At 42.4% G+C, this 16,366-nt stretch overlaps 1 protein-coding gene across 4 annotated transcripts; it reads right to left on the reverse strand.

The window, feature by feature from the left end:
- Nucleotides 1-3,444: 3,444 nt before the first annotated feature.
- hnrnpc (heterogeneous nuclear ribonucleoprotein C) lies at nucleotides 3,445-16,213 on the reverse strand. 4 transcript variants are annotated; one of them, XM_030075852.1, is made up of 10 exons: nucleotides 16,088-16,213; nucleotides 13,552-13,585; nucleotides 10,407-10,456; nucleotides 8,753-9,018; nucleotides 7,420-7,492; nucleotides 7,264-7,311; nucleotides 6,675-6,835; nucleotides 6,443-6,556; nucleotides 5,405-5,562; nucleotides 3,445-4,858 (listed from the first exon to the last, which is right to left on the reverse strand). In XM_030075852.1, the coding sequence occupies exons 3-10, from the start codon at nucleotides 10,409-10,411 to the stop codon at nucleotides 4,763-4,765; spliced, it is 921 nt and encodes a 306-aa protein (XP_029931712.1). In that variant the 5' UTR covers nucleotides 10,412-10,456; nucleotides 13,552-13,585; nucleotides 16,088-16,213; the 3' UTR covers nucleotides 3,445-4,762. The 4 variants fall into 4 exon arrangements, with proteins under 4 accessions (XP_029931712.1, XP_029931715.1, XP_029931714.1 ...); XM_030075855.1 differs by lacking the exon at nucleotides 10,407-10,456; XM_030075854.1 differs by lacking the exon at nucleotides 13,552-13,585 and having other exon boundaries at nucleotides 16,088-16,186.
- Between the last annotated feature and the right edge of the window lie 153 nt (nucleotides 16,214-16,366).

The following is a 16,366-nucleotide window of genomic DNA, read 5'->3' on the forward strand; positions in this document are numbered from 1 at the left end:
GAAGAAGGAGCTGAGCCGAAAGGCGAAGCTCTCGATTTACCAGTCAATCTACGTTCCTACCCTCACCTATGGTCATGAGCTTTGGGTAATGACCGAAAGGACAAGATCGCGGATACAAGCGGCTGAAATGAGTTTCCTTCGTAGGGTGGCCGGGCGCTCCCTTAGAGATAGGGTGAGGAGCTCCAGGAGAACCAGTTGAGGTGGCTCGGGCATCTGTTTCGGATGCCCCCTGGACGCCTCCCTGGGGAGGTGTTCCGGGCATGCCCCACCGGGAGGAGGCCCCGGGGAAGACCCAGGACACGCTGGAGGGACTATGTCTCTCGGCTGGCCTGGGAACGCCTTGGGGTTCCTCCTGAGGAGCTGGCGGAAGTGTCTGGGGAGAGGGAAGTCTGGGCATCTCTGCTTAGACTGCTGCCCCCGCGACCCAGCCCCGGATAAGCGGCAGAAGATGGATGGATGGATGGTGTGGTCAAGATAGCAATTGTAGGGAAAGCGCATCAAACACGCCCACGGACACACCTCCAGGCGCAAATGATGGAGTCGGCGTAATGTATAGCGGGTAGCGTGGCCGCAAGATACCGTTTAGGGATAGCGGAAGCTGCTAAATGCGTAATTCACGGGTAGCGGGTAGTGTGCTTGGTGCAGTCAGCTTTGTTGGCTAAAGCTAGTCTCGTTTTTGTTAGTTTATCAACCTAATGGCAACAACCTGTGTTTGATTTGCTGAGCATATCAAAGTACTGCATTTGGGATTTCATCAGATCAAATTTCTGTTGAACATGCACAGCACAGATCGGGTAGCGACGGTGTTCAGTCCAGCTTCATGATTTCTGACAGAACTACGTGTGTTGGCGGCGCCGAACAACTGATTAAACATGTGAATCATAAACTTTTGTGTCTTACTGCTGTTGTTTGAGTAAATATGTTGTTTGTAGAACTGTTGTATAAAAGCCAGATCACACTCGAGGTTGTGGTGTTAAACTGAATCATCAATCTTACTCATCATAGGTGGGATTATCTGTGATTATCAACATCTTAAACCCAATGAGAGAATCACAAATATTCAGTATAACAGCACTCCCTCTCATGTGACATTGCTTAAACGCTTTACAGGCTGAAATGTCAATATTTTAACGTCTCGCTTGACGTTCATCCTGCTCCACATGTTCTTTGCATCATCGGAGCCATTAGAGGTGACATGCGTTGCTCAAGGGCGGCAGAAATAATGAGTGTTGGTCGTTTGCTGTCCCCGCGGAGTGTTTTTCAGACACGGTTTCAAATCGATGACCTTCTGATCACAAGCCCGTCTCTCTAGCCATTAGGCCACCAGCGACACATGAAGTCATGCGGATCAACGACATAATTTAATGGCTTTTCACTGATCGGAGGAGGTATAACATGTCTAATGCATCATGACACCATGTGAGAAGAGGCTCGGCATTCATCGCCGCCTCAAGACCTCTGACAGATCAATCGGCATGAAACCACTCTTTGTCCCGGCCGCAAAAGAATGTGTTATGGCTTAATGCTTTGAAAATGCTGTCTATTCTTCACGGGGAATAAAAGCACTGCTGTGTTTCAGTGTCCGGCCTGTTGTGGAATGCGACTTGATGATATAATCAGCGGTTCATTTATCTAAATTTGGGACACATCCAGAGAGTAAAGTGAGGAGTTTGAAACTGTGCTTGTAAAAATGGAGACAAATCTCTAGCTCTTTGGCCTCGAAATACTATTGGTATTTGTGTAATGATTAATCAGTTAGTGCATCAACAGTAAAATGAGTCGACTAGAATACGCTTAAAAAACACTTTGGTTTTTCTTTCACTGCTGGTCAGACTAAGGAAGCGATTGAGCATTTTTCATTATTTTTGACACCTTATAGACTAAATGGTTCATCTAACAAATGACTGTAAAAAACACTAGTGCGGTTCCTTTGTTCAGCAAATGCTGCTGTGCTGTAAAAGAAAACCCGATGGTTTCCAGCAGAGTCAGAACCATAGAACTTGAATTGGAGCAGAACGGACTTTCCCTGTTCGAATCAACACAGCAGGAAGGTCGGAGCGGTGGACATTGTTACATGCATCGCTGCCATCGCAAAGAACTGCGGCTGTTGCATTGGGCTCACTTCTGTATTCCAGTAACAATTAGTTATTGTTCATTTACCAGTTTTAGCAAGCAACCACAGCGCAACAGATCTTCTCAGTTCTCCATGGAGTGTGCCACGCTTTCCTGCCCTATATGTGCATTCTCGCTGTTGCTATTAATCGCCATTTTATTCTGAAAAGGCCAAATGACCATGACAACCGGCTCAGCGTCTGTCCTAAATTGAGGTTCTCTGGTCAGAACGAGAATCGTCATGCATTGTTCTTCAGTCCTCCCCGCTCAACTCAAAAATCTCACAAAATCTTTTCCGCCTGTTGTCATGTGATCTCTCCATCTGTCGGCGACTCCTCCATCTGTTTCCAGTCGTCCGCGGCAGATCCATCCGTCCATCTTCCCGTCCATGCCTTCATCAACCTCCCTCCCGTCTGTCTCTGCTGTTCCCTTGTTAAATCACAGTACAACATCAAGACCACCTATGGATCGCTCGTCGCTATTTCCGATTTGCTTCCCTCTCTCTTGCTGCCGGGCCTCTGCAATCACATTCATTAGCAAGGTCCAAAGACTCAGAGGACTCCTAGCAGGATAATAGCTTATATTTTAATTATGGTGGCATGTATTGATACTGATTAGTGACTTGATATGAGGCATGTCAGATGCACAGAGGATCCATTTCAGTTCTCGTTTCCTGTGTTGCTTTTTACATCCGTCTCAGGTGATGTGGTCACCATTTACCATTCAATTATGTGTCTCAAATGTGTTTCCAGTGATTTGTTATCGACCTCAGATCCATCAGAATTATGTCTCTTTTCTTTTTCTGCACCTTATTCCAACTCCCTCATGCCCTTTCTTCCTCCAAACATCTAGATTTTATTGATCACTATCTTCCCAAAACTACCAATCCGTCCTATTCCCTAACTCTGGCCCATTTATGGAGCAGTTTTGCCTAACCTCTCTATTTTTAGGATTACCCCACCTTTCAAGGTTTTTTTTTCTTACTGGAGTCAAGAAATACGAGTGCAGACATTTTTCACTAACACTTAATGTGAAAAGATGTTTGAATGGAAAAAGACAGAACATGCAAGACTAATGAAGGCTTAGAAAAGGAGGACTCCAGTATTTTCTGTGTGGTTTTTTTATGTCGACTGTAAAAATAAAAAGAAATCTCAAACTCAAGCCTGTCTCAACTTGCTATCTGCTCGGCATGCACGCATACACACACACACTCAGTACTGTTTGAAAGCACAAGCACTGGTAAAACCCCACAATTTCACTCTCATTGAGACTGGCATGCATGGGCTGCACCTGAACGTGTCCATTTGCATCCAGACAACAGGCCGCCAAAGATCCAACTAGGAAAACATGTTTATTTAAATTCACCAGTGCAGTCAAATGACAAACATAAACCGTAAACGGACGAACATGGAGTATTACTGCATTACACAAGTCAAGGTCAATTAAAGTCACAACACCTCCCGATACCGTAACAAACTAAAGAAAACTGTGTCCCAAACCATGATCTTGAGAGCATTTCCGCAATCCTACGCGAGATTTCAAACATGCTCGTATTACAATAATTTGCCAAGCAGACAAGTGACATAAAAATTCCCTCTGACCAACAGAAATAATTCCTTGTAACCCTTTGTGGTTGAAGTTGTTATGACGTACTGCCACCTGCTGGTTAGGAGGCAGTCGTGCAGCAGCTGATCACATCTGATTGAGAAGGGGGAAGAAATAACACTGATACAGGATCAGGAGTCCAAATGAGCCTGTAACTAATTCAAGCCTGGGCTGCAGAACCAAGTCTAGGATTTATCATACGACTGACTCGAATAAAAAATTCTTGCGCTCAAGCGTATTTTGATTTTGGTTTTGCCTTGGTTTTGGACACCGTCATGTGGCAATTTATTCAATTTTTCGGCATAAGATCATCACACCAACCTAAAAAAGCGGAAAGTGATTTAGCCACTGTGTTTTTCCTCTTCCAGTGTATTAGGTTTTCATGTAAAATAGTAAGATTAGAGTGTAATCACAGAACATTTAGAGAATGCTGCGGTCTAGAAAAGGATTTGAATTAGACCAGAGAAGACTTGGTCTGTTTCTCAATGCAAACCTCATGGACCTCACTACAGCCTGCGTTGAAGCCTACGATTTTAGGGTCTGAAGCATTCGATTGAAGTTGAATTTTGTCTAAATGTGACATATAACAGTTTGCATTTGCCCAATGGCATCTTCTTCCTTTATAGCTGCAAGGCAGAAAAAGTCTACGCATGAAAACTGACAAAAGTATGGAAGACGGCAGATGAGATTACCAAAGATATAAAGGACACAACAGAAAACAGAGCAAATCTAGAAATAAGGACTTTACATATTTATGTATGTTGTGTGAATGTGTGTGTGTGTGTGTGTGTGTGTTTGTGTGTGTAAGAGAGAGAGAGAGAGAGAGAGAGAGAGAGAGCAATAGGAATATCTATAATACACTGTATAGAAACCTCCAATCAGCAGATATGAGCACATGACCACGGTGTACAAGTCCGGTGTGATAATACAATCTTACACAATTCTTTTGTGTATCTGTATGTAACTGTGTGTGTTTGTGCGTGTATGTGTGTGTGTCTGTCTGTCTGTCTGCCTGTGTGTTCAAATAGCCAGTGTAGTGTAATGTTTAGGACTCTTCTCCATTGGCACTGTCTCCATCATCCTCTCCCTCCTCCTGCTCCCCTTCCTCCTCCTCATCTTCCTCTCTCCCTCTGCTTTTCATCTGCAGAAAAATAAGGAGAAAGATGAATAATGGCACAAGTAGGAACATACAAATTTAAATGAACAGAACTTTATTTATTCCACATGCACAACTGAATAGGGACAATGCATTGAAATGACTAAAACATGCTGCATATTTGTCAGAATATTATCGTTTTAAAACACTTGGAAGTCTGGCTTTTTATAATGTAACGATGAAGGTGCAGAGTGCAAAAGAGAAGAGGACAGTAGGGTTAATTTAATTTAATAATAATTTAATTTAATATAATATAATTTAATTTAATAATCATCACCCATTTAGGACTGAGATATTCCTTATAATATAAATATCATGAGACCAGATATCATCAGGAATTTTGGATATAATGTGTAATGTCGTAAAAGCTGTTCAGTCACAAAGCCTGTATTTCTTTCATCAACTGCAATCTACATTTTTCAAATCTTCCTCAATAAAGTTTGCTCTCTCCTCTCATCCTGTAACTCCTCGTTTAAAAGTCGTCTTTACTCGTTCATTCTGCTTCCATTCCTTTCTCATCCTCACACTCACCTCATCCTCCTCTTCCAGCAGGTCCCCCTCCTCCTCGGAGTCGTTCAGATCCTGGCTCTCCCTCTCTCTGTCCCTCTTCAGGCCATCCTCCTTCTTGCTGGAGGTGGAGGAGTGGAGGGGCGACACCTCACCAGGCTCTGGCTTGGAGCTCTTCATCTCTGTATGTGGACGGAGGGGGAGAGGTGAGGGAGGGAGGGAGAAATTGGGACGAAGAGATAGAGATGGGTGAGATGAGCTGGAGGGGTGGAGTGATGAATTGTGGAGGACTCAGACAGGTCATAAGTGACAAAAAAAGCTAAAAATACACCTGTTTTAGCAGCCTGAATCACAAAGTGGGTCAGTGATATTGAAGAATGTCCCAGCCCTTCTAATTGAGACACTCTAGATTCACCTTAAAAACCCAAATTTGGTTTCCACTGGCTTCCACTGAAAGCTGTATTGTACTACTATTGCTTTGGTTTCCTTTGGCATAAAACAAACAGACTGGCAGGATCTGCATACATTTTTACTGATGTGACGCTACAGGATTTCTTAGTATTGAAGTCCAAAAGTTTTCAAGCAAACACCTCTAGCTGCCATTTGGAGCTACCATTATTGGCTGTGTACTGCTCAGTTTTAAGCCAAGTGATAAATAAATAACATGTTTAAGGAATGCATAAACAGCTGTTGATATCAAGCCTATGCACCAAACAAGTTCACATGTACAAAGGAATGCATTATTGGTTAAAATAAACTAAACTGTTTTTTAAACCCTATGTAGCCAAACTGTAACCTGCATTTTATTTGGACATATTTTAAACTTTTAATCAATGTAAAACTGCTCAGTGGTTGGTCTCATTCAAGCAATCTGATTTGTCTTCTCTGTTTCAATAATTCCCAGGTGACCAGATTGTGATTCTACGTTGTCTCCTGACTGGAACAAAATAATGCAAACCTTTGTTTTCTAACCAGATATCACCTCAGTGACTCTTTTGTTTTAACTTCCAACTTTGGTTTCCTCCAACACGCCTTCCCTGGATTCCCCTTAGGGCCGCCCACCTGACTTCTTGCTGTGATCCTTCTCCATGCGCTCCAGGCTTTCCAGCAGGTAGTCCACTTTGTGTTTGATCTGGGTGAGCTCTCTCTTGATGGTCTGCAGATCGTCCACCTTCACTGTGGAAACGGGAGGGAAAGAAAGGTTACACACACTGTTTACTGTTTATTTACCACACTGTCCCGCTGGAGAACAACATCCCTGCAGTGTGTGTGTATGTGTGTGTGTGTCACCTACTTGTACGAGAGGTCCTCTGGCTGCTCTTGGAGGAGGAGAAGCTGGTCTTGGTTCGTCGGCTCCCACCTCCACTCAGACTGACCCGCGGGCGCTTGGAGGGGATGACGGCACGGGACAGAGGCGGAGGGGGAGGGGGCACCCGGGACTGGTAGGAGTACATCCTAATATAAAATAACAATTAAAAAAAACAAAAAAAAAAACAGATTTGTGTTTCAAAAAGTGTTCTTTATATCACAAATTCTTTGTGATTCACAAAGAAGAAACAAAGAAAGATAATGAGAGCAACCAAGCCTGAATTGAGTAGTAATAAAATACAGGATAAAATTATTTTATTTATGTTTTTTAGGTTATTTATTAATCTATTTATAATAACAATCAAGATTCAAGATTGAAGACTCTTTACTGCCATTTGCAACCGCTTCATTGGAAATCCTGCACACTCTCTCTCACAGTATCAATAATACGAGGAAATAAAAAAGAACCTGCAGTTCAGCAACAGCAGAAAAGCAGCACTTGGCTGAGCGACCATTTCCGTTTATTCTGCCAATAAGCATGACCTCAAATAAACTGTACAGAACAGACATCTTACCTGTCGTAGTAATCTCTCTGAAAGTCATAGTCCAAATCAAAAGAGGAACTGTGGAGAGGGAATGAGGCAGTGAGATTAACTGCAGCCAAGTGTGTTTAAACGTACGTGGACTAAATTGTTGTGATGTCACTGTGAGCGAACGCGGCGTGCACCCACCTGTACATGTCTCCCGCAGAACGCTTCACCGTCTTCGATCTGTGCGGCTTCGGCTCGCCCGCCAGGTTAATGTCTGAGGGAAGAAAAACACAGAGTCAAGAAGGAGGGAAGGGAGGGATGAAAAGTGAAATCTGCCAGGTTTGAGAGAGCAGGAGAGGAAGAAGGTGTTGTGGACAGAATGTGAGAAAATCCAATTAGCACCTATTATCACTCCTGCTCTCCACCTCATCGTAAGTTATTTTGGAAGACAACCAAAGGCTTTGCTCCAGCCAGATGGTATTTGAAAAATAATTCCGGGAATTTTATTCTAACCCTGCTTGGAGTAGCAGGCAGGTCGAGTCTGCCAGGAAGTTTGGAGCAGAAGCAGCTGCTTCTTTTCCTTCTGAGGTGTTTCCGTAAGCCCTGCAGGGTTTTTTAATTTCACCTGCACAAAACAGTAACTTGGATCCTTCCTGTCCTGCCCCTACTCTGCAAATAAACACAGAATTTCTTGGGAGTTTTTTTCTATATTCCCTGTTTATAGTGTTTATATTGCTTTTTGCTATTTATTATCTGTTTATACTGTGTATAATGTAAATTATGCTTCATATTTTGCTATCCACTTTGCTGCTGTAATGCTTGAAATTTCCCCACTGTGGGACTAATAAAGGAATATCTTATCTTATCTTATCTTAAGTGTTTTATAACAAAAAAGCAAAAGTAAATACACGGGAGAAGACGTGCACCAGAATCGCAGATAAAACATCACAAATAAAAAGATAAAAACAGCTATCAAGGTAAGTACAAGTCAATAAAAATTACGATTTACAGGCAAAATAATAAAAGTAGGTGTTTAAATGTTTCTTTAAAAAAACAGAATGCAGTCTGCTGACATAATATTAAAAGGAGGACTGGGTGCTTCATCATCCATCTTGCTAAGTTAAAGTTATTTGGGGTCTTAAAATCATGGTTTCCTTAAGACAAGTGAAAAAAAAAATGTCCTGATGTGTCACATATTTTCCCATTTAATAGTGCAATATATCTATCCAGATAGTTTTTTGTGATTTGGTGAGGTTTCCAAACTGTCAAAATTTTGCATGTGAGAAAGTGAACAATGATTGGATATCTGACATATTACATAACCCTCATAGGGAAGAGTTTCATTAGGAACTATTTCCACACAAAAACAAAACCCATCCAGCCCCACTGTGCTGCGACAAAGGGAGAAACCTCACAAAATCACAAAAAAACTAGATGGATAATACCAGACTAAATGCCACTGCAGTGCAGCTCTACCAGGGGGATTCCTCATCATAATCAGAAAACACTCCACACCTGCTGAACCCGTCCTCACCTAGCACCTGTCCCACGATCATGCGGCCATCCTCGCCCGCCACGGCGGCCCGGGCGTTCCTCTCGTTGGAGTACTGGACGAAGGCGAAGCCCTTGTGGACGGAGCAGCCGACGATCTTGCCGTACTTGGAGAAGATGGCCTCCACGTCAGCCTTGGTGACCAGCAGGGTGTTGAGGTTGCCGATGAAGACACGGGAGTTGAGGGAGCGGGGGTCTGTCTTGTTGGTGACGTTGCTCGCCATCGGGCTGGAGGCGTTGGACGACCAACTGGAGGGGGTGGGGGAGGTGGGGTGGAGAGGTCAGATAGAGCAAAGAGGGGAAAAGGGAAATAGGGAAGAGAGGGAAGGAGGAAGGAGGGAGAGGAAAGGAGGGAGAAAAGTGAGGGAATGTGAGCGAGGAGATTCCAAAATGGAAGGGAGACGAGGAGGAGTGGAAAGAGGAGGTGTGGGACAGAAAGTGGGAGAGGAAGAGAGAGAGAATGAGTGGATGAAGGTGTAGTGATATCTATTCACAGTCTCTAGTGTGTCCTGCAATGAATGTGAGGCTCTTTTCGACTATAATTAATCAAAATATTATTAAAAATCACAGCATAGGCATTACAAAGTCCAAACCGCGGGAGCTGCGGTTTATTGATAACAGTAAAATCTGACAAACTAACTTGACAAATTAATTATTGTGCTACAGAGATGTCTTGGCCTTGACATCAAATTCTGCAAACATGTCTGTTTAGTACAGACCCCAGCAAAAATCAAATTATGATCATTTTGCCACTCTTTTTCAGAACATTTTTCACTGCAAATATGATCATTCCCGCTTAAACCATGAGTCATATCGCAACCGCAATCTGTGAAGATCACGGAAATATGATTTGTTTGACATATGATTCAGCCCTACAGTTATCAAATGTATATGAGCACTCTCTGAGCTGTTGATGTCTTTGTCCTCTGTGGATCTGGGAAAACCAGATCCACTGTACCTGCTTCATTAGACTGACTGAGCTTTGATTCTGAATCTAAGGCAGAGGACGTTCCTCAAAAAAATGAGGAATAGTTGAATTTCACGACAATTTAATTCACTAGAAATTGTTATGACACAAAAAAATGTGAGTGGCTCCCCTATTTTATCTTTTAAACTCACTCCTTTGAATCCATTTGTCAGTGTTTAAAAGTATGACATTTAAATTTAATACTCAACACTCAGACAATATATTTTTTCATATCAGTATGCATAGGTTAAAATCACATCAAATGGGGCTCGGCAATTTAATGAGAGTCATCATGAAAAAAATTAAAACTCCCTGATCCATGATTCAATTTGGCTGAAAGTGGGCGTGCATGTCAGCATAAATACACCTCGCATTCTCATTAACTAATGTTACCATGCGGCTAATGCATCATCGGTAAATAAGAAACGAGTGTCGTGTTGAGTTCACTGACATTCACATACATATTCAACGTCTGACTCTGAATTTTCTACCTGCTACAATGCACTTAGATTCAGGGGAGCAGGAAAAGGGGGCACTTTTCTATATAGTTACAAACACTAGCTGTGTTTTTACACTCGGGACTTAGTAGAAAGAGAGACAGGAGTCTCTATAAGTTCATATCAGACAAGAATACACAGTGTGGTCAGGGATTGAAGCAGCCAGCACTCACTCCATTGTGTCTGTACCCTGGTCGGTGGAGGTCTGCCTGCCTTACTGTCTCTGTTGGAGAGAAGAGTGTCGTTATTTGTCCCTGATCCTGGGTGGAGGGCCTCAGTGGGGAACTATGGGAAATGAAGTCAATGACTATGGGGGGAAGCGTCTATCACAGCTTCACAGATCTACACGTCCGGGGTGGAAAAAAAGTGTTGATTTCTGTTGGAGTTTTGTATTAAGCAGAAGGGAAACTAGCTCTGTGGTATAGGTTGGTTAGGTGGAGGAAGAAAAAAGGGGGAAAAATGGAAAAAATGCATGATTTCACAAAAAAAGTGAAAAAAAAAACCAAAAAAAAAAAAAACCTGTGGGATAAATTTCACAATGATGAAACATGACATCACATGGCACTAAGGAAATATCTCTCAAACTGTTTTGCTGACTCGCCAAACTATTCATGACTTTGCATTTTCTAAGCATGAATGTAAACTAGGACACGCTCGTTCACTTTGGTATCCTGCAGAACTTAATGATGTATATTTTTTTCAGTATCAGGCCACATTTATCCTACAGTGAGGGAGGATTAGCCTTGGTTCTCATTTAAATTCTAATTACCCAGTATCGTTTGTTTTATTTATTATCGGCCACTTCAGACATTTACAAGTGCAAACCTAAACTGCTGAAGTCTGTGTCGCTGCCAATCGGACTAAACTGCAGCCCAACATCACCCTCTCTCTCACTCTTTCTTTCTCTTTCTCTCTCTCTCTCTCTCTGGGCAGCTGCTACTATCTGGGGATTACATTGTTTGTGGCGGGCTGTCTGGCCAAAGCTTAATGCTCTCCTCTCCTCTACATGATTTGGCAGGGATGTTTTTATTGCTTGGCGAGCTGACAATGTGTCTGCAACACAGTGTGTGTGTGTTCAGGAGAGAGGGAAATATCACACACACACACACACACACACACACACACACACACCGCTTAGTGCTGCTCATAATTCTTTGTGGCATGTACGTCTTCAACCCAGATATTCAAATTAGAGCATCAATAGCTTTGTGGGCGCGCTCCACATTGTTTGCATGACAGGGACTGATGCTGACCGCGACCAATCACGCTGAGTCTTGTGACAGGTGTTGGATAACAGCACAACTCTTTACAGGAATAATATCATGCAAATGAAACATGATAGACTTTCTTTGATTGGACTGTTCACCGCTTTGTGCAGCCCGTGACAGGGAGTCACCTTGTTTTAAAGAGTATTATAATTGTTTTTTGATGATAAAGACCTGGGAGGAAATATTTTAGGGCTTTTCTTGCAAATAAAGCCTGACAAGCTGTTTGTTATTTTAAAAGCCGCTGGCTGCCGATTGGCTGGCAGTACTGTTGGCCCCTCCTCTCTGGAAGTAGCGCTTAATTGTGCGCCCGGTTTTTAAGTGAGCAGACGACTGAAGTTGAGCACAAGCTGTCACGATTGGGTTCCACGTGAAACAGCACAGTCATAAACAATAATTCAACATATGCATTTTATCAACTAACTTTTTAATAATACTTTTCAAAACAAAATGATCTACTCCTTGTCTTCGTCAGCCATGTGCTTTGTGTTTTCTTGTCTTTGACGGATCCGCCGCTCTCATTTTTCCGAGCGGGACAAGCTGCACATGAGCCAGCGGATATTGGTGTTTAAAAAGAGCGCCATCTCTGCCTACACCTGGCATGCCACTGGTGTTTTGGCATTATTTGGCATACAAGAGCACCGCCGCTGACTGCTATCCCAAACTGGCCATTACAGCATGGGCGGGCAGATGGTAATCTAAGTAAAAATCCTTACCAATAATAACCAAACCTGTTTCCTATAGGGAACATGAGCCAAAAGTTTGAGAATTGTTTTTTATGGGTAGAGTTTGACATCATTGCTGCCAGTATTTTGCTTAAATTCCAACTGGGGTCACTTTTACTAAATATACATGCACTAATGGCACTTTAATGGCTAAAATATCCACCAAAAGTCAGGCGGTGCCAGCAGCTTATGAGATTTTTGACATTTCTTTGCCTCTGCCTCATTTGGGCCTCATTGTCTGGCAACATGGCTGACTGTAACGCCAGCCCCGATTTCATTTTGACAGGCAAGTGAGTTCATTCAAACTATTAAGTGGTGTGAGTGAGTGAGTGGTTTAATGTTTGTGCTTCGACTGTGAAGACACTGCAACTGCAGTTCTCAAGGCTCATGCTTGAAGACAGACCACATTAAAAAAAAAAAAAAAAAAAAAAAAAAAAAAGAAGAAAGAAAGAAATCACCGACAGGAGGAGCTGCTGGGTTGATGTGGTTGCAGATGTGTCACATGGGTGCAGTTGTGGATGTTATTTAATCTTTCTGGTTAAATAAAGTAGACAAAAAAATCTGTAATGGAGCAAAATATCAAACCCTTCCTCTGACTGTGGGCCATTGCTAAAATGGTGTTTGATTCTGCCAAAAAAGAAGCTGGAAAAGCTTCTTACTTCCACCCAAGTAGGTTCCATATTAGTTATTACTGAATCAGTTTGTGATTAATGGGAATACTATTTAGCCATGCTTTTTCAATAACAAGCCAATTGATGGGGAAAAAAAATATGGTGACATTACCGGTGTTTGAAGTGCAACACCTCGTTAATGTCAGGGAATTTGTGTGTGTGTTTAATAGACTAGATGTGATTCTATTAAATCACATGCACAAATACAGGAAATCACATTACAGCAAAGGGGAGGGCAGCACCAGCCAGGGCTCCTTTTGCCTTTTCAACGGCGCCTGACTGTAATCTGAGGGCTCGGTGCATGAGGGAGTGGGGGAAGAGTTGTTATTTGGTGAAAACTAGAAACAGCTCTCTGCAATCCACACTGAGCATGACGTGTTTAATTGTTTGTAACTGGGAAAGTGTGAAAAGTTTGAAAATGAAGCACTGATTTTTTTTTTCTACCACAGCATGAACAACACTACATGCTACTTGCTCTAGGAAATCCAAAAGGGGAGGGGAAGGGATGGGGGACAGGCGAAGATCACAAAGGGGAGAAAACAGAACTGGAATGTAGAAAAAAAAAAAAAGAAAAAGAAAAATGCAAAAGTTGAGGTGAAAAATAACCCCCCCAACCCAAAAAAAAAAAAAAAAAAAAAAAGGTTGAGACCAACTTACGATTTGTCGCTGCTCAAAAAAGCGGCTTCAAAAACTAAACAGGGGGAAACAAAAAGGTAATATTAGAAAATAAGGCCTTGTAAAAATGACATATCTGTTGATACAACAAGCAGGGGAAGAAATGAGGACAAACTATGGAAAATAAATGGAAAAATAAATAATTTGCCAAAATATCCTCTGTGCCACTGACAAATTCCCATTGAGTTTGTGCCACATTTGACCCACAATTTGCAAACCTTGGGACCAAAATACAGTGCAGTGAAGCACAGATGCTTTCTCTTAGGGCTCTGCTTGCCCATTTATTCATTAATCATCCTTTAATTCACTTTGGAAATACAATGCACATGTTGACATTTATCCTGAGTAATTTCATTATGGACATATGCACCAAATTCACCTCCTGAACTGACTGATTTGAAAGGAAAGTGAATCCAACACCAACTCAAAACACAATCAGTGAAAGGATTTAGCCATTTTTTTCTCCATTGCTTAACATAAAGTGGGAAAAAAAAATCATTTTGAATGGCAGTAAAGAGTCTAAATCAAGCCCTAGAGTGTGCAGACTGCTTCACAACTATTTCATGATGCTGCCCAAGGTGTTGTCTGCATGTGTGTGCATCTCTTTAGGACACGAGGGAGGAAAAGTTTTTATTAATCAAGCCTCTCAGGACTGGGGTGATGATCTCATCAGGGGTCTTTGCTTCATCATGACCTAAAAAATTTAACTCATCAAAATGGGAATAGGCCCAATCATTTTACTGATGCTTAACATATTAAAACCATCAAATAAATCAAATCACTCCTACACACTCCTGCAGAAAACGCTGAAAGGAAGTGGAGCTGCAAAATTCACATAATATGCACATTATCAAACCATAACTGTTTATTTCAGAGCGGTGGGCACTGCTCATGCTGGTGTCCACTTATGCTTTGCTTTGCTTCCCACCAGTAGCTCTGATTTGTTCTGCCACTTTAATTTGATTAGTAACATGACCATCGATGGCTTCATATTAAACCAAGCTGAGCTGTGGGGATTTGCTTCTGTCCTGCCAAAACGTGGGCAGCGCTAGTGCCTCGGTGATATCCCCAGCTACCATGCTGGCAAAGAGAGAGAGAAAGAGGGAGAATGGGGGGCTCACATGTCACATGAATATTATAATGTCACTGCTATGCAAATTAAAAAAAAAAGGGAAGGAAGAAGCCTATAGAGTCTACGAACCTTCTACAAGTCATCTCTGGTTGTAGAGGCACAAAACAGACATCTTAGGGGAGATTCCCAAAAAAGGGGGGAAATTTATCGTTTCTCCTGCCCGGCCCTGGAGCCATGGAGGGAGGAGTAGGAGGAAGAGGAGGAAGGGTGGGGGGTAGAGGGGGTCCCGCTCAAGGACATTGCCAGGGGACACACTTGGGGGCAACAGGAGGGAGGATCAAAGCTGGGCCCTTGCAGTTTCACCACTTTAACCATGAGGCCACACTACAGCTCCCCACTGGAGGCCTTTTGATTTAAAATAGAGGACCAGGAACACTGCGTGAATAGGTATGCATTTGATCATTCAGATCTATGAACGCAACAAGCAAAAAGCACAAGAGCAAAGGAGAGGTCTAGGCCTGGTTACAGCTTGTAAATAAAGGTTTGCACCAGCTCATTCAGCAGGCCCTTTGTCCCGTGTATAGACAGTTCACCAATGCACAATTAATAAACTGGTAATGAATGCATGGGTTTCTCAATCTGCAAAGACTTTAATGGCAATCAGAATTAACAAGATACATTAAATTAGGTCGCAGCAATGCCACAGAGCTCGCCATAAATCAAGTCCTTTGACTACACAATATACACCAAAACACCGTTGTGTACATTTGTTCCCGGAAAAACGCCCCCACTTCTCACTGGGGAGGGGAAAAAACATCTTGCCTGAAAAATTACATCACTCCATAGAGACTTCTTTTTTCTTTCTTTCTTTTTTTTTTACTGCAGAAAGTACCGTCTCAGCACCGCCAAAAACCACAGAGAAAACACGAAAAACAGAGCTTTATCAGTCAATTTCAACGACTGCAAATCAAGTTACAGATGGAGGGAGGGGGGGGTGAACAAAGATCGAGAATGGAAAAAGCCTCTGTTAAAAACATATTTCCAGAAAAAGGGGGCGACCCGCTTTTGAACACTATCACTTGTCCAGAAAAGACAGGGATCAAATCTTCGAAATTGCTCTCCTTGAAAATACGACCACAATCAGATAAACAATACGCTCATTCAGCAGCCCTGAAAAATGGAAGCTGTTTCTTTTGTTTCTTAAAATGTCTCATTCGAAAAATAAGGGGAAAAATCTTGCTGTGTGTGGAAGCTACTAAACACTAGGTCTGCGCAGCTTATATTGCCACCAGCTGCATCACAAAATGTACGCCACTACAGCCAACACAGTCTCAGAATACCAGCCAGAAAAATGCATTAAAAATAAAAACAAAAAAATCCCAAAGATGGCTCAAAGTTAGAAAAAATAAAAAAATAGAAAAAAATCTCTCGGTTAAAAATACTCACCAGGAGCTTAATATTTAAAAATGAGTAAAATTCAACGCTGTTTTACTTGAGTAGGTTACGATCCCTTAGCGGTTCTGCTGGCTGATACCATCACCTTGAAACCAGTGGACACGAAATGGCGTCGACTCGTACGCAGGAGCAATGGGTCACGCCCCCTCTTCAAATACTGATCTCTGATTGGGTGTTTCCGGAGGACTGTGGCGGTGTGCCCTTCACGGATTGGTGAATGCGCCTCTCAGTCAAGAACAGGAATGACGACACAATGACGAAACGGAGTGA

This window comes from Myripristis murdjan, chromosome 18 (assembly GCF_902150065.1).
Source record: "Myripristis murdjan chromosome 18, fMyrMur1.1, whole genome shotgun sequence".
NCBI lineage: Eukaryota > Metazoa > Chordata > Actinopteri > Holocentriformes > Holocentridae > Myripristis > Myripristis murdjan.